The sequence below is a fragment of the Galleria mellonella genome, unplaced genomic scaffold (assembly GCF_026898425.1).
Source record: "Galleria mellonella isolate WM207_F2 unplaced genomic scaffold, CSIRO_AGI_GalMel_v1 utg40, whole genome shotgun sequence".
NCBI classification, from domain to species: Eukaryota; Metazoa; Arthropoda; class Insecta; order Lepidoptera; family Pyralidae; genus Galleria; species Galleria mellonella.
The window spans coordinates 7,184,663-7,209,031 of record NW_026442094.1 but is presented as its reverse complement, the minus strand read 5'-3'; the positions used below and the strand labels follow the sequence as shown (position 1 = coordinate 7,209,031).

At 34.7% G+C, this 24,369-nt stretch overlaps 2 protein-coding genes and 1 long non-coding RNA gene across 4 annotated transcripts in view; 1 reads left to right on the top strand and 2 right to left on the bottom strand.

Moving 5' to 3' along the window:
- Positions 1 to 13: 13 nt before the first annotated feature.
- Positions 14 to 4,587, bottom strand: LOC113520280 (tol-Pal system protein TolA-like). Its single transcript, XM_026905556.3, has 3 exons — positions 4,192 to 4,587; positions 2,674 to 2,877; positions 14 to 619 (listed from the first exon to the last, which is right to left on the bottom strand). Exons 1-3 carry the CDS (start codon positions 4,438 to 4,440, stop codon positions 323 to 325), a joined length of 750 nt encoding a protein of 249 aa, XP_026761357.2. The 5' UTR covers positions 4,441 to 4,587; the 3' UTR covers positions 14 to 322.
- Positions 4,588 to 6,974: 2,387 nt separating this feature from the next.
- LOC128201356 (uncharacterized) lies at positions 6,975 to 10,685 on the top strand. Its single transcript, XR_008253208.1, has 3 exons — positions 6,975 to 7,184; positions 9,040 to 9,209; positions 10,385 to 10,685. It is a non-coding gene; the product is annotated as an uncharacterized LOC128201356 (long non-coding RNA).
- Positions 10,686 to 11,383: 698 nt separating this feature from the next.
- The window catches only part of LOC113520300 (uncharacterized), a 60,474-nt gene continuing 47,488 nt past the window's right edge, over positions 11,384 to 24,369 (bottom strand). The window contains exons 2-8 of one of the 2 annotated variants that reach the window (XM_031914651.2): positions 17,880 to 18,002; positions 17,412 to 17,554; positions 16,426 to 16,753; positions 15,759 to 16,116; positions 14,948 to 15,125; positions 13,810 to 14,038; positions 11,384 to 12,503 (exon numbers count right to left, since the gene is read on the bottom strand). In XM_031914651.2, coding sequence (XP_031770511.2) covers positions 11,599 to 12,503; positions 13,810 to 14,038; positions 14,948 to 15,125; positions 15,759 to 16,116; positions 16,426 to 16,753; positions 17,412 to 17,554; positions 17,880 to 18,002 — 2,264 coding nt within the window. In that variant the 3' untranslated portion in view covers positions 11,384 to 11,598. Of the gene's footprint in view, positions 12,504 to 13,809; positions 14,039 to 14,947; positions 15,126 to 15,758; positions 16,754 to 17,411; positions 17,555 to 17,879; positions 18,003 to 24,369 lie in introns of both variants that reach the window. The other variant, XM_026905591.3, reaches the window with a different exon arrangement.

Sequence of the window (24,369 nt, the reverse complement as noted above, 5' to 3'; positions counted from 1 at the left end):
TCAGAAGCTTAAACAACCGTAGTTCTATCAAAATATCAAATGACATCTTAACATTGTTAATTACAAAACTATAGTAAATTATATCAGTCTAAAAAGTCCATTATTTCTGTATCCACACATTTTTGATGATGTTACCAGATCACTATCTGTACTCGGAATAAATATTTAACAGAAATCGAAAGGTGAAAAACATTAAGAAAGTTTTTCTTGTACCGGAGAAGTTACATCATACATAGCAGTTTCTTGAATTGAAATAGTTACTTATAAGTAACAGAAATACGTTACGCCAATTGCTTACAATGTAAATATCTTAATTCCATTATCATCCATTTTTAGTTTCTTTTTGTATTGGAGCATTCCGACTGCTTACATGTTTTTTCCTTCTAGCATTTCCGCATGCAGCTCTTGCGGCTTCACACGCGGCGTGTGCCGCTTGCTTTGTTGCTGCGCATTCTGCGCAGGCGCATTGCAACTTGTGTTGGAGGTGAGCCAACCTTGCCCTAGCTTCGGACAAATTGTGACATTTCTCCTGCAGTCCGATCTTCGTCTTCTCTAGTACGCAATGTGCGGATTTCTCCATTTGGCTTGCTAATTGTGTTGCCTGCATCAATAGTCTGTGCTGGGAAAATAATAATATTAATTGATTTATTTATTAATGTATTAATCCTAATTAGTATATTAATTGATTCTTTTAATATGTACAATTTAAAAAGGAACTACTTTTTTGTTTTCTTATTTGTTAATGTGTATATCTAAGGAGAAACAATGGCAATAAAATATGTTCGTTTGATTGTAAACAGCATTGAAGCTCCAATATTTGAATCAAAATATTCTTTAAATTATTATAGACCATAATTAAATCAAAGTTATCCTATTAAGGTTATTAAATCTATACATTCTATTAAACTTACAAGATTAGCAAAAGGTAGTTTTCAAATTATTTTTAAAAATAATAATAATAATAAATTACTTCAAAGTGTTTATTATTAAAAGATACAAAAACAAAACATTTTCCACCATTCTATCGAGTAATTGACAAGATCATCGTTTTGTACCACATTTGCAGAGAGACGATAGGGCTTTTCCTGAGCAAGCTTTCAAACAGACTCGACCACAAGATAATAGTGTTAATGCAGCAATACACGCATATAAAGACATACAAATCATTGTAAATTTTATTAAACTTCCCTTGAAAGTTATCGAATCCCAGTCTTCAGTCCTCCTCGCCGTTCAGATCCTTCGAAATAGAGAAAACAAAGTCTTACGAAGAATTCATTTGACCAAGTATTAGGTCTTCAACAATTACTACCAAATGAATTGAATATCAAATATAAAAGGTAGTAACCGCAGTTTAAACACTTCGTAAAACATTGCTTTCTTATCTGATCCGGTAGGAATTGTTGAAGATGTTATATTATATATTAATAAAGAATTAAAAGAATTTAACATTAGAATTTAAGTTGCTGCAACCTAAATAATTGAAAAATACTTGATAATATCAATCAGAAAGAAATTGTTAAACATATTTTTGCTAGTAATTAAGTCTAACAGCCCTATTGCTAGTAATATACCCTATAGGTCGACCTCCATGCGGTTCTCCCTGGAAACCATCGTGGTCAATAATTGTTGAATTCGCCACGATGGGCCAACTGACCTGTGTTATCCTCACCTATCACCCCTCACTGGTGATGCAGGCGGGGTCACTATTTCATTTTCACCCATTACAAAATTTGCGTTAATGCCAATATTTGATCATAGTGCAAAATATTTCCGTTCTAGCTTTAACTAGCTTTATGACATATCAAGATAGAAAATACATATTATTTTTTAAGTTTAGACCTTCAGGAACGCAACTGTCAAAACTGCATCCAATTTGTTGCAGTAGATTTTGCATGATACAGCAACAAACGTACGGACAAACAAAATTTCTTAAAATGACTGTTTTAGCTTGTAATGGTTTTATTAAGAATCTTTTTTTCTTTTCTTCTCTTTAATATCTCGCATGTACAGACATTGTCTAGTTACAATTTTATTATATTAGTAAAATAAACATTCATAATATCTTCAATTATATTTTTTTTATACCACTGAGGCCTGAGGTAAAAAGAAAGCATATGGCCTATCTAATGTTAAGCAGTTTTACGTGTGTGTTGCCGACCCTTGAAGAACCTCTTTATGCCTTTTATAAAGAATCCCATACATATACTGTAATCTCTTGGAAAAATGTAAACAGTGTAATCTGTCTCTGGGTATTTACAAGAAATAAACGCATATATTGCACAAATAATAAATTTAGCGACTTATACATATTGAATTTTGTACTTTAAGCACGTAAATTTTCAAATATTTTCTTTATACTCATAGATCATTCACCTTAATCTTAACTCTTCTTTGCATAATGGTGGAAATTTCCATCATAACATTGAATGCCCAAAAATTATGTAAAAGACCAAGTTCACATTAAGTTGATCGTGTCTGGACACCGTTTTAATTTCCATTGCAAAAAACAAAACATAGCTGTCAAATTTATTTTGTTAACCATTTTTCCTTTAATTTTAAACATAAATTATATCACCTTGATTTATTTCACCAATAAAAAAATCATGCAAAAATAGGTTAAGTCTATATTATATTGACACTATAATTAAGTACATTTTTTCTATTTATATTTACCTGTGCAGTAGCTTGCTGCGCTGCCTGAACAGCGGTATTGACAGTCGACTGTTGCTGCCGTACAGCGGCTGTATTCTCAGCGACCACAGCTTCTGCTTCTTTTACTTCCTGTTGCAGTTGTTCAACTACAGCTTGTTTACCGGCTAGAGCCGCTTCAGCTGCTTTGGCTGCTTGCAGTGCTTTTTCCGCTAGTTGGGTTTTTACCTGTTTATAAAGGATGAGTTTAAAAGGTGGAAGTTTTTAGTTTTTTGATAATGGGATCTTCTTGTGTACAAAAAGTAAAAGTCTATATACTTATGCTCATAGGTCATCACGCTGTGTAAGCGGTTTTTTTAATGGATGATAATGGAATGGTAACCCCGCTTGCACTAACGGTGTACACTGGCGAGGCGAGATACCAGTGAGGGATGATAAGTGAGAATGAAAAGGCAGGTCAGTTAGCCCATCGTGATCAACGTGCCCACGTGGAGGTTAATCTGACAGGGTACGTCGCTAGCAATGGGACTAGTAGCCCGCATTAGTAACAATCCCTTCCCCCGGGTAAGCGGGTTGGTGACTGTGGAATTTTTGAAAGCATTGATGAGTGAATTTCATAGCAATTTAATGGAGAGAATGTCACTATGTAGGAGGATGTGGCAATAGCAATGGAGTGGTGGTGAGGGGGCGGTGCGGAACGGGATCCTTATTAGTAAACCACACGTTATTAGAATATTTACTATTCATAGTACACAGTAATAAATTACTTGTATGATGTACAGCCATTAAATAATTACCTTAAAAAATAAAAAAATAAATTGATATTTAGTATGTTTATACACGATATGGAGAAATCAGTAAATCAAAGATTATTTACATACATTTGCCTAAGAAAATGTATAAGGCGCTTCAAGCTTAACCTGTTGTAATAGAAAATGTAATAATATAGGTTGTCTGTGATAAATTTATGTTATTATTATTTAAATTATTAACTGTCCACTGCTGAACATAAACCTTTCCTATACAGAGAGTTATACCAGTAGTTACCACGCTTAGCAGGCGGGTTGGCAACCGTAGTTTTACCGTTTACCAGAGGGAGACTTTGTACAAAAGTCGATTGCTTGGGTGCGTCTATCCCATTCGTGTTTCAACCGTGAAGCAGTTATGTTTGCATGGCTGTGTTTCGGTTTGAAGGGTGGGATATGGCGTGAATTTACTGGGTACAGAGGAATAACACCTGAGTCCTCAGGAATGGCAACGCATGGGGGGTATCAAGGGCGAAACAGTATACTCTGTTATGTCCATGGTACTGCTCATGTTTATAGGCGACGGTTACTACTTTCCATCAGGTGGGCCGTCAGCTTGTTTGCCATTCTAAGTTGTATAAAAAAAAGTCAGATTTTGGTGATGTTTTAAGATGATTAGATTCCCTTACTCGCCTCTTACGACACCCATGGGAAAGGAAAGGGTGGCCTATTCTAAGCCGGGGCCACACGTCAATTCGTTAGTATTATTTTTCAGAAATTAGACAGAAATCATCACCATATGTGCAGCTTGGGCACCAGCCGCGTTCTGCGCCGCCTGAGCAGCCTTCGCCTCTGCGGCCGCCTTCTGAGCTATACTGGTGGCGCTCTTCCCTTTGCAGTCTATGGGCGCTTCTCTCGCTTTATTCTCCTTCCTCTCTTCCACCTGGTGAGCAATTTGAGATAGCTGCGGCTTCTCGGGCGCTCTCCGCTCAGGGAAGCCCCACACTGACGCGATCGTCAACAAAAAACACACCCCAAGTCTCATTTACAAAATTTTGTGTTCCACTTCTCTATATTGGCAACTATAAATTGCCCGTGCACTCGTAAATTACTACATGTGCCCCAAAAAATCACATATTTATTCATAGAATGGTGGATAGGGAATTTCCTTTGATTTGTGACGCAAACAAATCACGATCTACTTGACTAGTGGCTTGTTAAGTTGACAGTAAAAGTTCTATTTTTAAGAAAAATAGCTTCTTTCAATTTATATTGACAGAGGATTTAATTTCTTCTTATCTTTCAAAACTTAGAAATTAGTTTCATACCTTAAGATGTTTGATATCTAAATTCCAAAACATCAAATAAAATCCCTATTAATTTTAATATTTCCCTTTAGTTTTTTTTTTTTTAATCCCATCATTACTTAATTTATAAAGAACTCTATTGGCCGAGAATAATGAAAGATATTTTTCTTTTTTTTTTTTAGATTATGCCAATGTCAAATCTGCTATTATTGTGTAATGGATTAAATTTTATGTAGTAATTTTTGTACAGAATCTCTACTATTTCATTAAATTATGTGTGCTAGAGATGTTGTAATATCTCCAAAGATTTTATAAATAGAGGCATAGAGAAAGTGCCTCGGAATATTTCAGCAGAAACATCTTTTGTGATCTAACAGTTCTACTGGAATATTTTTAAGGTAAAATTAAATATTTAAAATAATATTTACTTATTCATTCTCTAACCATGAAGTCCAAAAGCTATTTAATTTTACTACTTTATTTAAAATACTGTGTGTAATGACAAGTATTTTTTGGTATATAAATAATTTTTCCAGCATTGTTTATTACTACATGTATTAGAAACATTCTGAAAAGGGATTAACTCAGATAAAGTTCAATTTAGGCTAGATGGTTTTATTCCGAATTTTTCTCCTGTATAAACACATTCTAAGACAATACATACATACATACATACTCGTATCTGTCACGCCTGTCTCCCATTAGGGTAGGCAGAAACAAAGAAAATTCTAAGACAAGATATTGTAAATACAAAAAAAAGTGGTTATATTTTGTATTCTCATTTTGTCACCATATAAAAAAAAACAATATAGATTATTTTACCATAACCCAAACCACCATTGAATATTTCTGCATATCCTAAAAGTTGACCGGTAAAGAATGAATATACCATTACATTACTTAACTAATTATATCTTGCGACTTCCTCTGCATGAATCAGTACACAGAATATCCTATATGCCAAGTTAGGATACAACCCATCCGTGTACCAAAATCCATTCAAAACTCTTCAATAGTTTTTACGTAAAAGAGTAACAAACATGCATCCATCCATCGATTACAAACATTGACATTTGAAATATCAATAAAATAATCGTATATTGATTGTAGGAAAACTAGCAGCAAATCTACCAACCTTAAGAAGACGAAACGAAGCGGTCAATCTATCGTCGTTGGATTAAAAATGATTTGCCTCTCCATCTACGCCCTGATCGCGTCTGCCACGATCCTATCTTGCGTGCCCGTCTGCTATCGCCAATTGGAAGTCCACAAATTCATTAGCTGTATCAAAAAATAGAGATCAAGCGACATGATCATCTGTATGACTTGTATGACAGCATTAATCGCTGCCGGGTGCGTCTCCTGCGCTCCTATCGTATTAGACAGCTATTGGCCATTTGGTAAAGGCGCAGGAGAGACAACTAGTAAAAAAGATTCAAACTTAAAAGCTTGCAAGAGTCCGTGCTGTGCTAAAAGATCTGGGAGCTAGATTGAACTGTTTGTACTCGATATGTTTATTATGTCGTCCATATAAATTATTTATAAATGTGCTTGATTGTTATTTTTATTTATTGTGATATTTTTTTTTCTTAAATTCCTACGTGAATAGGTCAGACACAGTACGACTCGCTTATCAACCAAATGTTTACAATGCTTTCAAATTATGAATTGAAACTGGCTGTTTGCGATTCATTAAAAAATTATGAAATATAGTACAGGTTTTTATGTTTAAATAGTTGAACTAATTTAAACTGAACTCTGAGAAAGATTTAAAGTTAGTTTTAATTACCAGAGGGAGACTTTGTACAAAAGTCGATTGCTTGGCTACCTCTGTCCCATTCGTGTTTTAACCGTAAAGCAGTTGTGTTTGCACGGCTGTGTTTCAGTTTGAACGGTGGGATATGACGTGAATTTACTGGGTACAGAAGAATAACACCTGAGTCCTCAGGAATGGCAACGCATGGGGGGTATCATGGGCGTAACAGTATACTCTGTTATGTCCATGGTACTGCTCATGTCTATAGGCGACGGTTACCACTTTCCATCAGGTGGGCCGTTAGCTTGTTTGCCATTCTATGTTGTATAAAAAAAATATGTTGAATGTAAAAATAATGAAATAGCATACTAAGTCTATGGTAAAAGTCTAGTTTTTAACCTAATCGTTTTCCACGTTATTTCACTATATTATAACTCTTTTGAAAAATCTTATATCGAACACATACAAAAATATTTGTCTTCAATACAATTCAAATTTGGAAATGCGCTAAAAATTGTCACGTCTGTCTAGTTAGATCTAAGAACATTCTATACCGAAATCTTTGAGTTAAGTTTTTTTTTATTTTGCTTAACAATATGAGTATGAAATTGTTGTGGAATTGTGCTAGAATAATCTTGCTTTCAGGATTATCATTTGGCTTATGAACAAAGATCGTTCAGTGAGGACAGTGTCCATCCAGATAGTGTTGGTGCTGTGGTGTGTGATGTAAGTATAGGATTTCAATATTCATTATACCATTGCTGGCCATGACATTCAATTAGAGCCTTCACCAAGAGGAGGATGTTTTGATCGGTGAAAATGTTATGGTAACCCCGCCTGCGCTAACGGGATACGCTAGCGGAGCACCAGCGAAGGGTGATAGATGAGAATGAAAACAGGCCAGTTAGCCTATCATGATGAATTCAACAGGAATTAACCATGATAGTTTCGAGGGAGAACCGCGGCGAGGTCGACTTGGTTGGGTATATTGCTAGCAATGGGATTCTCAGTCTCCATTACTAACAATCCCTTTCCCCAAAGGAGGAGAATGTTAGATTACTGTAAGCGGTTGTCAGACTGTGTGATCCATTTAATTCGTGATGAAATTGGCCATACGAATAATTATTCTAAAACATTCCTTGCATTATCATTTTGTATTCACTTATATCTATCACTTAGTTTGACTTCACTTTTATTGTCAACCGACTTTAAAAAGTCAGAGGTTCTTAATTTAGTTAAATTTTTATTACGTTTGTTACCTCATAACTAATAAATAGGACTAAGAGAATTTTTTTCTATCTCAAAATTTTAATCTTACTTACAGATTAGTTCCATAGAAAACTTATCAGAATCTTTTTTTTTATGATACACAATTTAAATATTTTACAAATGGAATAAAAAACGTACATACATTTATAACTTCACAATCGGGTATCCGGAGTAACCCAGGGCTTTTTTTTGGGTGATAATGGAATGGTAACCCCACTCACGCTATTGGTATACACCGGCGGGGCACCAGTGAGGGATGATAGATGAGGATGAAGCAGGTCAGTTAGCCCATCGTGACAAATTCAACAAGAATTGTTCACGATGGTTTCCAGGGAGAACCACGTGGAGGTCGACCTGATATATTGCTAGCAATGTTGAAGTCCATTGCTAACAATCCCTTTCCCCCCAGCAACCCAGGGTATTGCCAGGATAGATAGAGACATCAGTCATTGCCATTATAGCGACTTTAGATCAATCTCATTCTCACTTCGCAGTCAATTTGCATTAAATATTCTTCTTTTCATTTTAAGTGTTTCCTCTTATCGGTGCAACTAATTCATGCATCTTCTTCCAGCCAGCTCTAACCCAGGCCATATCCTTGATCTCCCTATACGACATGACACCTAGTGTTTCTTTTATCTGTCCCATGTAGTTATTTCTCGGTCTGCCTCTTCCTCTTTTGCCCTCTATTTTTCCTTCTAGTATGCTCTTAAAAAAATCGTCATGTCGTAGCAACTTTAATGCTGCTACGACATGATGACTAAAGGCCACATTAAAGGCCCAGCATTAAATACTAAGATATATAAAATGTAAGTAAGTAAGTTATGTACAATAAAGTATAAAATAAATAAAATATAAAATATGATGACTAGCTACTATTATTGTAATGAGTTCAGAAGGTAAGCGTGGACTCTTGTTTTTTTTATGCAACTTAGAATGGCAAACAAGCTGACGGCTGACCTGATGGAAAGTGGTAACCGTCGCCAATAGACATGAGCAGTATCATGGACATAACAGAGTATACTGTTTCACCCATGATACCCCCCATGCGTTGCCATTCCTGAGTACTCAGGTGTTATTCCTCCGTACCCAGTAAATTCACGCCATATCCCACCCTTCAAACTGAAACAAAGCCATGCAGTCACAACTGCTTTACGGTTGAAACACGAATGGGACAGAGGTACCCAAAATGGGAGGTATCATGGGCGAAACATACAGTTTCGCCCATGATACCTCCCATGCGGTGCCATTCCTGAGGTTTTCTGATTTGTTATCATCGTCGTTAATAATCATTGGATATTTTTCGTTCCAGAATATCTCCTTCAGTAAATGGTAGTATCATATGATTTGCGTGTCCTTACTGAGCGTCATCAGTGCTACAACTTTGCTGCTTGGCGTGCCTCTGTGCATGCACAGGTTGTTGAACAGAAAGTGCTGCTGCCCATCCGTGCCTGTTTGTCCTGACTGTGGAATGCCTTACTGGTTATTTCTTTTTTGTTTATTTAAAGTGCTAAAAATTACACCAATGGTCTGGTTTAGATCCTCATACACCTATTCTGTTTTTTTTTTAATAGATGATAATGGAATGGTGACCCCACCCGCGCTATCGGTATACACCGGCGAGGCACCAGTGAAGAATGATAGGTGAGAATGAAGCAGGTCAGTTAGCCCATCGTGACGAATTCAACAAGAATTGTTCACGATGGTTTCCAGAAGGAACCACGTGGAGGTCGACCTAATAGGGCATATTGCTAGCAACGGGGCTGTCAAACTCCATTGCTAACAATCCCTTCCCCCCACCTATTTTGTGTTAAGGAAAACCAGGTAATAAATAAAAATGGGAGTACAACTCAGAACATGCAGATCTGAGCCAGTTCTGAATGGTTTGTTTCCTAATTAGTTCAACCAAGAATCGAATCCGGTGACTCATTAACGCAAAGCAACGTGCCTGTCATTGTGCTACATAGATCATCGAGGTTGTATGTAAGATGCTCAACAAACTGTTAACATCCTACCGTTGGGCCCAAGCTGTAAATACCTCTGAAAAGGAACTACTATATAATCCTATAGTCATTTTTACAAACGACTTGACGTACGGTTTTACTTTAAGTTTTACTGTCTTATATTGGTGTTTTATAATTTAGTTGCCTCTCACATCATCCTAGAGATGAAAAGCATCGATGACTTACTCATTTCTTACGCTATCATCATATCTATATATTAATATAATATACACATACTATAGCACATTAAGTTTTTAATTATAAAGACGTGAAAATATAATGTCTTACACTTTTAAAAGTAATTTCTTTATCTTTGAAATTATATATATATATATATATATATATATATATATATATATATATATATTTTAATATGTATTTGTTATTATGAATAATTTATTAACTTAAATAAAGTATACTTTAATTGCCTACAATGCTTCATTCCTCTTTCAATCGTAATTAAATCCTAACACAGTGTTAGCTATTTTTGATTGAACTAAAAAAACTATTTTCTAGAAATAATGTATATGGCAAAACAACGTTTGGAGGGTCAGCTATTATATATATATTGGAACGTTTTCTTTCGTTCATTAACTTTAATTTTTTACTTCAAACCATCATCGTATTATTATAGTTTAAATTACATTGTTTCAGAATATAAAACACCTGCATATTAACATATAATTTGCCAGTGTTATAGCAGCTACGCTGATTTTAATGTGTGTACTATTCTACAAGCACTCCCGAGTTTGCTTTCCTCAAATTTCTTGCTGTCTCAAGACCAAGTGTGCAGTAAAATCAACGTGAAAAGAAATTTTTTACCAAGATTTTCTATCTGATGATAATTTGTTATTATTTAGATCAGTATTTAAAATGATTTGCATGACATTTGCTACTGCATTAACTGCTGCCGGTATTATTGTTATTGGTCCTTTGATATGTGAAAAATTTCTACATTGCATGTCTAAAACAAAAAAATAATGTAATTATTTGTTGAATAATAAACTATACTCATTTTAGAAATTATGAATTTCATTATCATCATCATTTCAGCCAATATCCGTCCACTGCTGACATAAGCTTTCCCCATAGACTGCCATAAAAAACTGTCCTGAGCCACCTGCATCCACTGACTCCCTGCAATACATTTCAGATCGTCACTCCATCTAGTGGGAGATTATCCTACACTGCGTTTGCCCGTACGTGGTCGCCACTCAAGAACCTTTCTTCCTCATCGATTGTCGGTTCTTCGAACTATGCTAATTATGAATTTATTAAGACATAATCAGACAGACTGTGTGCTATCGTTAATAAACAGACTAGAGTCTTCTGGAGCGGACGTGTAGTCATGGGAGGAGCAACAAAAGGAAGCAAGAAATATATGCAAGGATAGAGGATTTCGGCACGTAGATTTTTTTGCAAATTTTTTCTATCATTTATGAGGTATTTTAAAAAAAATACCTATATATATATTGGTATTTGTGCCTACTGCTGAACCTCCCCTAGATTGCCACGGGGAACAGTCCAAATGGTGAAAAAAGCACTGAAACTAACTGCAATCGCCAACTTACCTGTCAAACGTGGCAATCACTGGCAAAATTCTCCCAACAATATAGGAAAAATGTAAAAAATAAATAATTGTGAACAAAAGTTAGGAAACGCACATTTATTTTATTATTTTACAACTATAACACATACACCATAATATCACTTGACTGAATCCACTATACTAATAAAAACACTTTGAGCAAATACGTAAATCAGTTCACCTCGTCTACGTTACGCATCTGAATAGAAAATAAATAAGTTAACAAGAGGTTTTATGACACTTAAATTTAATAATTATTGACTATTATGAATATTTCAGACTATGTTTGGTCATTCGTCGGATTTCTTCGAGGTTCTTTGTGTATTTCAGGTGTTACTATAGTTATGGCGGATTTTTTGAACCTCGTAGGTTTCCCCAATATGGCTTCGTCTAATTTTGCAATCGCAGCAGTTGGAGTAGGATATTCACCGACTAATTTGACGTAAGAAGTAGGTCTGACTATCTGAACCTTTTCATTGTTTATTATAGCCATTTCTTTCTCTTCTTTGCTATTCTTCTCTGCACTTGATCTATAAAATCTTTTAACTGGACGAGAATTTTGGGCTTCGTACAAGTAAGAAGGATCAAGTTGGTCTGTTAATTTTTCTTGTTTCACATCTGAAGCAATAAAGTGCTCTATTGGTTGAATCTCCTGTTTGATAATCTCTACTGAAGAAGTAGTAGTTTCAACAGGATTAGGAGTTGTAGTAGTACTAAGAGTAACGGTAGTTGTGCTAGGAACAGGTGTAGTAGGTCTAACAGTAGGACCACTGCTATTTTTTAAGGTCATCCTTCTCCTATGCTTTCTTTCGGCTGTGTTAGTTCGTGAAGTGTCTTCGGCGGAACTAACTTCTTTGCTTTTATTAAAATTTATATCGGCATTGACAGTTACAAGTTTATATTCTGAATTACTTTGGTAATCTTGAGTCTTTGGTTTAGAAGAGCTTCTATTTATATTGCTAGTTTTATTAGAAATATCAACATTTCTGTTTCCACGGTATACCGGAGTTTGGTCTGTTGAGACGGATCCCTTGTTACTTCTCTCATCGACGATGAACGGCTGTGGTGTGATGATTTCTATACCATTGGTGCCAGTTTGTTGGACAGAGTTTGCGCTATTTTGATTCTCTAAGATTGATATAGCTTCTTTTATACCATCCTCTTCTACTGGATTAGCAGGTTGACCTGAAATATGTATACACATATAATGTATTACAAAAAATACGTTACAGTAACTAAAACATAATGGTATATCATTTATAAAAAAAAAAAATAACAGTGCCTTGAAAAATACGTAGTATAATATCCGGTTATTAAATATGTACCTCAGTATCACATTCTATGTATTAATTTAGAACATGGTCTACACTATTTATATATTTATCCATGCAAATCCATTCTATCGTTTAAGCATAATTTAGGATCAAATTAACAAAAATCTACATAAATGTTAATAAAAAATAATAATAGTTAATGTTAAATAATGCAGTTTCGGGCTTATACTATCAGTATGATTCTTTAAGAAATTGGTAAATTAAAAAAAAAAACAATATTTTTACAAATTACAATGTATTCTATGATTCCCAATATGTTGTTTCCATTTGTTGACACCTAACTAGTTACATTGCAAAAAGTATTAAATTCTTTAATACACTTACTATTTATACTACTTGGTACTTTTTTTAATAAAAGTAAAAAAAAAAAGTAAGTAGCAAGTAGTAATTAGTTTGTTCTGAGAGGATATTACAATGCATTTGTAACCGAGCCTCACATTAGGTTTTCCTGTATCGTGGGAGACACGCTCTTCTAAATAACTAGTACATATTTCCGAACCAAAATATAATCAAAAAGTAATAAGGGTTAGTAACTACATTAATAAGTCAAGACTTGTTGGAAATAATGGGTAGATTTTTTTTATATAACTTAGAATGGCAAAGAAGCTGACAGCCCACCTGATGGAAAGTGGTAACCGTCGCCTATAGACATAAGCAGTACCATGGACGTAACAGAGTATACTGTTTCGCCCATGATACCCCCCATGCGTTGCCATTCCTGAGAACTCAGGTGTTATTCCTCTGTACCCTGTAAATTCATGCCATATTCCACCCTTCAAACCGAAACACAGCCATGCAAACACAACTGCTTCACGGTAGAAACACGAATGGGACAGAGGTACACAAGCAATCGACTTTTGTACAAAATCTCCCTCTAGTAACACTATGATAAGTCTCCCTCTGACTGCTGTGGCCATGGAGTAAAGTTTTGGAGTGTTAACTAAAATCGAGCCCAGAGTTATTTTGAATATCTGTAACTGGGCGTACTATACTGCTGTCATTTGTGACACCATTTTTGAAACTTATTAAATGATGTGTATGAAGCCTGTGTATGAGATTGAAATTGTATGACGATATATAACAGTAGATGTATATATAAAATATAGATAAACATACTCATATATGTTATTATATCATTAATTTTAATGGTAACTCACCATCTTCTTGGACCTCCTTCTTATAAGAAGAGAAGAACGTCAACGCCTTCATCAGCTGATAACTCTTGGACACCGGTATGTTTGTATCGTACAATCGTCTCGTGTTTTTGCAATCAACATAGAACCACCAGTTACATTTGAGGATCGTTTGATCGAAGAGTGTTGATTCAGGGCAGAGGAATGACTTCATCACCAAACCATCGTCGGTTAAGGCGCAGACGTGGAATACCTAGAATTGAGAGAAATATAGATATTAACATAGTTAAGTTTAGATGTTGAGATGACTTGCTGATGAAGAAAGAATAATGACAAATATTACAACGACCAGACAGAATACTTATTTGCCACCATATAGTTCACATTACTAACAATTCCTACTTCCGTCCCACCTCACGAGATAAATTGCCAGCTTAAATAAAAATATAAAAGTAATCCTAAAAGCTATTTCAATAATTCAAGATCGTTCTACGAAAAGAAACTGTGACTTTGATCGTCACAAATATGTTATAAAACACACACGACTAAACTCTATTGATTGCGAAAGTGAATATAAAAAAATAAAAGAAAATAGGAGCATTTATTCTAACAATGTAAGCATATTTGCGAGCATTTACTTGAGAAAACTACAAGATAAACCCATAGTTTTCTGTTAAGTAACTATTAAGATGCGACAATAGTAAAAAATATTTTTTGAATAATAACTTAATGATTGGTAATTATGAACACGCTTTTGTTAATAAACGTTAGTTTCATAAAACTATTTTCAACTTTCTAACAATTAGTTGAAAGTTTGCAAATAAATGCAGTAACACAAAAAATATTAAGCAATTGGGAAAAAAGTTGTTGAACTACTATTATTGCAATGCATCTAGTAACAGTTATTTAAGGATTCATTCTAACTTTATGAGCAAGAATTTTTGAATTATTTACTTAATTTATAAGCAGTATTTAATGCTTTGCTGGAGAAATTCTGTAACTCGAAAATTTTGTTTTGTTTTTGAAAATCTTATTAATGTTTAAGAGCATTGACTACCGAAAATCAATTTCTACCGCTTTTGCTAAGAGAAATTACGAAAAAAATGTGTATTACTCTAAATCTACTGTACTATAAATGTCTGAAATGTACAATTCAACTTACCATACATCCAAGGCTCTCATCTCCATACAATCCGGGGAAATATTTTTGATCTCCGCAATGGAACGTCGTCTCTGGAAGATCAACTTTAGACTGGAAGTGATCATCGAAATTCTTCTCATAACCAACAGGATAATACTCCCGTGGTGCATTCATCACCTTTCCTGCAGTTGGGCTGATTCTATAAAACAAATTGATAAAGTATATTGTAATATTATCACTTTATACATATATTTCGAAACAGGTAGGAACTATCAACTGAATATAATTTATTCATATCCTGATATTCCTTTTGAAATAAATGTTGATTGCTTTGTATATTAAATAATTAAGAAGGCTTCATTATACTTATTCAATATGACCGATTCGGCTCAACTTCGCACTAGTAGATAGACTTTCCGAAAATAATATACAGCCTACATTACTCGCTGATCTCTGAGCGTTAAGCTTTCTATACTTGAAAGAATTTTTAAAATCGCTTAAGTAGTTTTTAAGTTTATCCATTACGAATCAACAAACAAATTATTAAATCTTTCCTCCTTATAATATTCCTGAAAAAAAAAAAGGATCTCAACATCTGGAAATAGTATAAACTCTAGTTGATTTTGAATTAAAAATGCCGGACCCAAAGATAAAAAGGTACTTGAGCACGTTACGTTATACTACATTTATGTGTACAAATCTCACTTCGAGCTCAGATCTAATGCTACGTATCCAGATCTTGCATACTAATGCAATAACTTTTTACCTTATTTCCTGTAAGACTAGATAAACTACGATAATGTACTAAACATGAAACCTTTCCTAACAGTACCTTTTTGGTTTCTGAACCACAGAAGCAACCACGATTTCAGGTTCGGGCTCAGGATGGAATACCACCGGCAGTTCTGTCGTCGTCGTAGTTGTAGTAGTCGTTGTTGATGTTGGTACAGGGAAATTGGCATATTTGTTCAATAGCTGCTGCTGTCTTAATGCAATCGCAGCTTCAACTGCTTCCATAGAAATGTTCCCTGCTTTTGCAATCTCCGAAATTTTTGCATTTATATCTTCTTTGTTGAATGTCAGTGTTGTATCATCGCCGTAACCTGATATGGTATTGTAATCATCTATCTTCTTCGTGTTGTACGCGGAAAACTGACTCGCCAGTTCGTGAACTTGCTTAGGAACAGGATCTACAAAGTTAGAAATAGGATTGTTTTGGATCGAGGTCTGATAAATGGGTGTGTTAGATGGAAGTGTATGTGAAAAGTCAAAAACAGGTGCGGGTATGATAGATATGGCTTGTGTTGGTGGAGCAGCAACAGGCATTGGAATGAATGGATTGACTGTTGTAGGCATGGAGTAAAGTTTTGGAGTGTTAACCAAAATCGGCGCCGGAGTTATTTTGAGTATCTGTGGCTGAGCATACTGTACTGCTGTCATTTGTGACACCATTTTTGAAACTTGATTGTGTGATGCAAGCGTTTGTGGGTAATTCTCACTTTGGTATGCCAGGCCAGGTCCTTTGGACTGAGGGATTTGAAGCGGCGTGTAGGACTTCCTCGTCGATGATATTGGAACGACCTTGAGGGTATCTTCCTTTGGTGGGAGGGGCTTGAAGGGTGGCACGCCCATGGGCACCGGTTTAGCTAGAGTTACTCCTGGTGATTGTCTTGTGTTCGGAGCTTCAATTGTTGGTCCCACAACAATGGGCTGCATGGTGCTTGAAACACGGCGGTGCAGACTGGAGAGCTTATCCATGGCTGCTTGATTAGGGCGAGTAGCCGGAGCCATGGGACGCATCATAATTCGATTCTGCTTTCCCCGTTTCTGAAAATGCAATCATTGTCTAATAAGTCTTTATTTCATATTTTAAGTCATAATTAACACTTTACATACTATATGAAAAAAATAATAACAAAAATCATAGTTTACTGGAAAGAAATTACAAAATTTTGTCTAAATTTATTAAAAATGCCATATTTTTCAATGAATTTTATCTGTCTTAATTTTAGTAATTTTTATGACGTAATAATTTAGATTTATAGAATATACAGTATATTTTATTAGACTAATAATTTGGAATAAATAGTAATAGAACTATGTGTTCTATAATATATGTAATAAATTTTGCCCAATATTTTTGTTAATTATGTAGGACATAGGTCCATATGGATAGAGTATTCGGGGTTAAATATCCCGAAATAAACAGAGCTGCATTTGATAGATTATATACAAGTTTAGCCGTGTAATACCGACATAGAAGAGGTCATCTCTTCCTTTCCCGTGGGTATCGTAAGAGGTGACTAAGGGAACTTAATGGGAGAGGGATGGGCAACAGCGTCTCTTTTAAAACATCTCTAAAAGCCTAACTACGGTTGCCAACCCGCCAGCCAAGCGTGGTAACTACTGGCAAAACTTCTGAAAAACTGAAATGACGATAATGATAATATGAGTAGTATATTTAAGGTATAGAAGATTATATTACCTCTTGTTTGCCAGCTGGTCGCACTGTAGAGTCACCCACAACGATAGGAGGCACTCCATTCCTTAGGCTCACAGACCTCCGTCTGCTCGTGTCCAGATTAGTGAGGGACTGTTCGAAGCCGAGCTCGTCACCCAAACTGAAACCTAATCGATTGAATTTTGAATACTTATGTAATTTAGAAAATAAATAATACCATTTGTAGAAGGCTAGCTTTTGCCCAAAACATCGGCTACGTAAACGGGACGCATTCAATTTCCAGAATAAAAGTAGCCTATATTCGTCTCTATTTTTTCAATAATGGTAGATATATTAAGGTATCTTCAGGGTCGGTAACAAGCACGTGACATCCCTAGTACTGCAGGCGTCCATAGAGTACAGTGACTGTTTACTATTAGATGGGCTGTATACTTGCCACCCTAGTGGTATAAAAAATAAAACAATGGATAATTAATTACAATATATACATACCTAAGCTAGCGTGTGCCTTTATTCCACCGAGATTTCTTACTCTGAACAGACCGGACTTTTTGAAAGCGCAGTTTATTTTGAACCCGAAATCTGAGTCCAGGACGCATGTTGGTTGTACTATTTCTGTAACAAAATAAAATGAATAATTAGTAATTATTATATTTAAAGAAATTACGAAGCGAATTCTAAATTTAAACGCACGATACTTTTCAAAATCGGTATAGAAACTCTCGTATTCGTAAGTAAGGTATTAGTTTTTTTTTTTAATATTTTTAGCATCCTGACACCCACATAATGCTATAGCGCACAAAGTATAGACATTTTAAACACAAAGGAACATGTTTGACCTTGAGAATATATCCGTTCAGTTGTCAAATTGGTATCTGTAATAACTCATATTATTTCGTAACTATATACACCGTGATTATAACTTACTACTGTGAACTTATAATCATTAACGAGTCGGTTTGTAAACGAGTTTTAAGGGAAAGTGAAAGGGCTGAACAGTAGAGGGCGTCCTCGTTGTAAATTGATCAAATTGGCTACATAACAAAAACAGTTAACATTTTAAGAAAAGTAAAAGTTTCTTGTTATATGGCCAACGAGAAAAGTTAAAAAAGTTACGAAAACATAGGTCTTATCTGATGGTGTACAGAGGGAAAAAGGATTGCTAGTTATGGGCTGGGGGAAACAAGCTGGCGGCCCACCTGATGGAAAGTAAAGTAATAACCTATACACATGAGCAATATCATGGACATAACAGAGTACACTATTTCGCCCGTGATACCCTCCATGCTTTGCCATTCCTGAGAACTCAGGTTCAAACTGTAACACAGACATAGAAACACAACTACTTCACTGTAGAAACACGAATAGGACAGAGGTGCCCAAGCAAATGAGTTTTGTACAAACTTTCCCTCTGGTTACTGATAAACATAGCTTTTTTAAAGTCAATTGAGTAATTTTTTGAGTTTATCCATTATAAACAAACATAATAAATCAAATATTATCTCTTTATAATAATAGTATAAAAAATAAATTTGCCGAATTCAAATTTAAAAATCGTCTTATTTATTTATTTAAGGAACATCAACAGCGTATTGCATTATAACATATAGGTATAACAAACATTAAATATAATACAATGTTAATGCACATGCCTATTAAAGGTATTCACAGCATTTACTTAAACATAGTTATACAGTACGAGAAAATGAAGTAACAATTTTTTTTTATACAACTTAGAATGGCAAACAAGCTGACGGCCCACCTGATGGAAAGTGGTAACCGTCGCCTATAGACATGAGCAGTACCATGGACATAACAGAGTATACTGTTTCGTCCATGATTGCCATTCCTGAGGACTCAGGTGTTATTCCTCTGTACCCTGTAAATTCACTGCCATATCCCACCCTTCAAACCGAAACACAGCTACACTAGACTACAAATATTTTAAAAGTTGCGTTATTAGTTATAGAAATATACATGTAACACTTATATGAAGCTGGAGAGAACAGCTAGTTTATACATGAATATGTATTGTAAAAACATCAAATAATGGGCATCAGTAGTCAGGATACAGATGCGACCTAGATTTCACTCGAATTCTCTGTTCTATAAGGCTTTATTACCCGCCCACATTGAAAGCCATGTCTTGTCCGTATAGACGCATTAAGATTATGAGTACGTAACGCTTCAATAGGTATTATATTATTTACATGTTTGTTAAATAAAACTTTCATAATATAAAAATGTGAACTTAATAAAATTGTAATAATTAAATTAATTTGTATAATAATTAAAATATTTATTATTGTTTTATATTATAAAAAAAAATTCATAAAGTTTCATTAAACAAAAACATTATTTTAAAATAGCTTTCTTTTTTTATAAGAGTACAAAAATAATACAAAATTTAAATTTAATTTGGCATTGTCATCCAGGTTACCCCTTTCTATCTAGAAGGTGTCGTAAGAGCCCGACTAAGAGAGAGCGAAGGATGTGCAGCAGTGTCTCTCTTAAAACAACTCTAAAGCCTGCCAAGCGTAGTAACTACTGGCAAAACCCCCCCAAGGGGGAGGGTTATGTTCAGCAGTAGACAGTTAAAGGGTGATGTGATGATGATGATATTTCAGACTTAATTAAATTAATTGTTTTATAAAATTAAAACTTTATTTTAAATTTTATAAAGTTTCATTAAATATAAATATTATTTTTAAATTGCTTTCTTTTCTTGCAATAAATACAAAAATAATATAAAAAATAATATGCAATTTGGCATTGGCATTAAGATTTAATTCAATAAGTGACATTTTGACTTCATTATTAAAGTGGTCGCAATTATATTTACCTGAGTAATTTGTTTCCATCGTATCATCGAGTTATGAATTCTATAGTAATGAAATAACTCTTTTAAATTTACGTTTTTCTTTTAATTTTTTATTTTTTTTTATTTTTGAACATCCCTGTAAATTATTGACGCCCATTAATTATTCTCTTTCCGCGTCTAGGGAAAGTAGATAAAGTTTTATTTGGGAAATCAGTTCAGGGTACGATAGGACTGATATACCTGAAGAAGGTAAACGCCCTTACTAATAATAATAAAAAGAAAATACGTTTTGTTTTATCGATCTGATTATATTTACTCGACTGCTGATAAAAGGAGTATAATGGTTTTCGATAGACCCGAATACATTAAACTCAGGGTGTTTCTTATCATGTAGCAAACAAATGCATCAATAGAATTACTATAATCTACAAAAAAATCTACCTACCAGTCGTCCAACGGACACATTTGGACAGATCAATATATCCCGAATGGGGAAAAAGGGATTGTTAGTAATGGAGGTCTAATTGCCCTATTGCTAGCAATATACTCTATCAGGTCGACCTCTACGCGGTTCCCCATGTAAAACATCTTGGTTCATTACTGACGAATTCGTCATGATGGGCCAACTGGCCTGCTTCATCCTCATCTATCATCTCTCACTAGTGCCCTGCTAGCGTATACCGATAGCGCAGGCAGGGTTACTATTTCATTTACATCTATTAAAAAAAACACGTCTAATTGTCATGTAATCATTCAGAACATGCCCTGAGTTGGATTACTGATTGTTCCTTGCATTGTGGATGAATGTGTTTCTAAGCATGAAGAAATAAGTGTACAAGAAAGCAAAGCATATTCAAGCAACATCGTGAAATTGGCTCACTAATTTATATTTGTAAATCACCGTGTCTTGGTAATCTCTTATGGACTCCCGCGATACAGGTTCGCTTAGTGCTGGCTCCAATGTACTCGCGTTATAAATTTCTTGTATTTAATAAATAAATAAAAATGGCGTAAGAGGTACAAAAGTCTACCTACCACACCACTTAACCAATACCTTATGGGAAAGGCCATACCATTAATGTATTGTAGTGAAACTGTGAAAGATTTTAAACAGTAATGACAATATTTTAACTAGAAATGTCATTATTAAGGTAAAACATTCCTTATTTTGTAATACTGCATTTACTTGCAGGAGATAAGCAAGTAATGTAATTATTTTATGGTTACCATGATGCAACTGTTGTTGCTGTATTCTTAGGAAACTATCCAGGAAGTACTAAACGACAATGTGACTGAGAGAATACTGTGAGATTTATATATGTATTGTATTTTTGAAGAATTTAAGCGCTTCTCTATGCAGAGTTTTTATTGCCATTAAGTATAAATTTTGTTTCAGTTTCTTCCTATCCTATTTAAAATCTAATATTGAGAATTTATTAGCAAAAAAAAAAAAACATTTATTTATTTAGTTTTTATTTTTTTTTAATTTATTTCTTTGATAAAGACAAAATAAAGAGGCATAAAATTATTACCAATAACTACCTATTACGATAAATTTATCTTTCATGAATAATTATTTGATACATTTGCTGTAGATTATTGCAGTTATTTCTTAAAAATATAATTATAATAATAAATTATAAATACCTATTTATTTCACATTGAAAACCTTTAAATATAACTCAGTGCTAATTATAGTCACAGTATCTCTCATCATATCGTCATAGTCGTAGAATACCGACGGATCTGACAAATATTACATATATAGATCCGTCAGTATTCTACGACTATGACGATATCATGTTAATCATCAACTGTCCACTACTGAGCATGGTTCTAACAATACTACCCATACAAAGGCAGAATTGTCTTGTACATAAATAAATTGAAAAAGATATTATTTTATCTATTCTATTAAAAAATTAAGATTATTTTAATTTCAATTATTATAGTTAAAATTCATTAAACCAATGCCATCGTCATCATATCAGCTGTTGTCTGTCCACTGCTGAACGTAGACTCCTTATGGTAGTATGGAGTAACTCCGTAGACTGCCATAAGGGGTCTACAGGGACATTCCTTATAGCAATTTACCATTGGGAGGATTTTGCCAGTAGTTACTATACCTGGCAGGTGAATTGGCAATCGCAGTTTTTTTTTGCCTCCTGTAAGAGTGCAGTTTGTTCCCGGATTTTAATTTCCAGGTTTTTTAGCTAATTTAATTTCCTTCTAAGTTTTCCTCACTCTTTATTACCATGTTCCCTTCATTCCTCATTTTTCATTCCACTTTTTCTCCTTTGTGGTAACAATCTTATTGGTGGCAACCGCAGTTTGACTTTTGGTAATGTTTTAAGAGGGATGCTACTACCCATCCCTCGTTCCCTTTGTCGTTTCTTACAACACTCACGCTAAAGGAAGGGGTGGGTCATTCTATGCCTGAACCGCAAAATTAATTTAAAATTCATAGAAACCAATATGTTATGAGTACTAGAATATAATTAGTGGAGTTCACTGTGTTATTTATATTATGACTTTAAAACGTCAGCAATCGAATTTATTTATATCCATAATTATACACGGTACGTATAGAAAGTGAAACTTCTCGATGTTTCTATAAATACAAGTGACCGTAGAAAGTTTGTAATATAATTATTTATAACTGTATATATAATGGATAACCTTGCACTGTGGGTTATAACTGTAGACAGATTGAATGTCATGTGTCTACCTAAGTCAATCATTCAGGAATATATAATAGGCTTAGTATAACGGAGTGCATGGTAGCTTTCTTTGAGAAATTTTGTCGAATCGTTACAGATCTCTCTCTGGATATGGAATATTTCTGATTAAATATTTTTTTATGTACCTAACTTAAAATGGCAAACAAGCTGACGTCCCGTCTGATGGAGAATACGAGTAATAACTGTCGTCTATAGACATGAAGGGTACGATAAGGGTACTATAAAAAAGGAAAATATCTAATTACGAAACATATACCTACTATACAAATATGAGGGGAAAAGGGATTATTAGTAATGGAGACTGAGAATCCCATTGCTAGCAATACACCCAACCAGGTCGACCTCCTCGCGGTTCCCCCTGGAAACTATCATGGTTAATTCCTGATGAATTCATCATGATGGGCTAACTGGCCTGTTTTCATTCTCATCTATCACCCTTCACTGGTGCTCCGCCAGCGTATCCCGTTAGCGCAGGCGGGGTTACCATACCATTATCACGCATCAAAAAAAAAACTATACAAATATGAAATACACGGAGAAAAGAAATTGATAGTAACAAGGTCTTGTGTCTCCATTGTTAGCAACAGGGAGTCGACTGTTACGTAGACACCCAGCATTCTCTCCTAGAAACCATCCTGGTTGATTCCCCGTGAATTCGTGACGACGGTTTGACTGACCTCTTTATCCTCACCTCTAAATCATCCTCGATATCAACGTGTTTTCCTCATCATCATCAGTCTAGCTGAACTAATCAACTAGAATTTTTTTATGGGTGATAATGGAATCGTAACCCCGTCTGCACTATTGGTATACGCTGGCGGGGCACCATTGAGGGATGATAGGTGAGGATGAAACCAGGTTAGTTAGCCCATTGTGACAAATTCCATTAGAATTAACCAGGATGGTTTCCAGGAGAAACCGTGGATCAACCAGAATTAGATATATTCTTAGATTATAAAAATATAGATGGAGCATCGAGTGTCAAAAACGTGTCAACATTTAATCAGTATTTGTATACTGACACTCTATCTATATTATCTAAGGATTTATTCTGTTTTACCTGAGTGAGACAAGTATTGAAAGTGAAAGTAGATATGGCAGGAGATATGAGGATAAAGGTCTTTAGTAGACGGTACACTGTATATAAACTATAAGGAATCTAATCTAGATTGTCAGTGAATATGTAAATTATTTATTCTCATACGAGATGTGAAATTTTTTTAATGAAGCGATATCCACGTTCTTATTTCAGGTATACCCAAATGTATGCTCATGCTTTTTTTATTATATTACTTTTATTTACAACACAGGGGGCAAACAAGCATGCGGCTCACCTGATGGTAAGTGACTACCGCCGCCCATGGTCACCCACAATACCTACGGCAATGCAGGTGTGCTGCCGGCCTTTTAAAAAGGAATA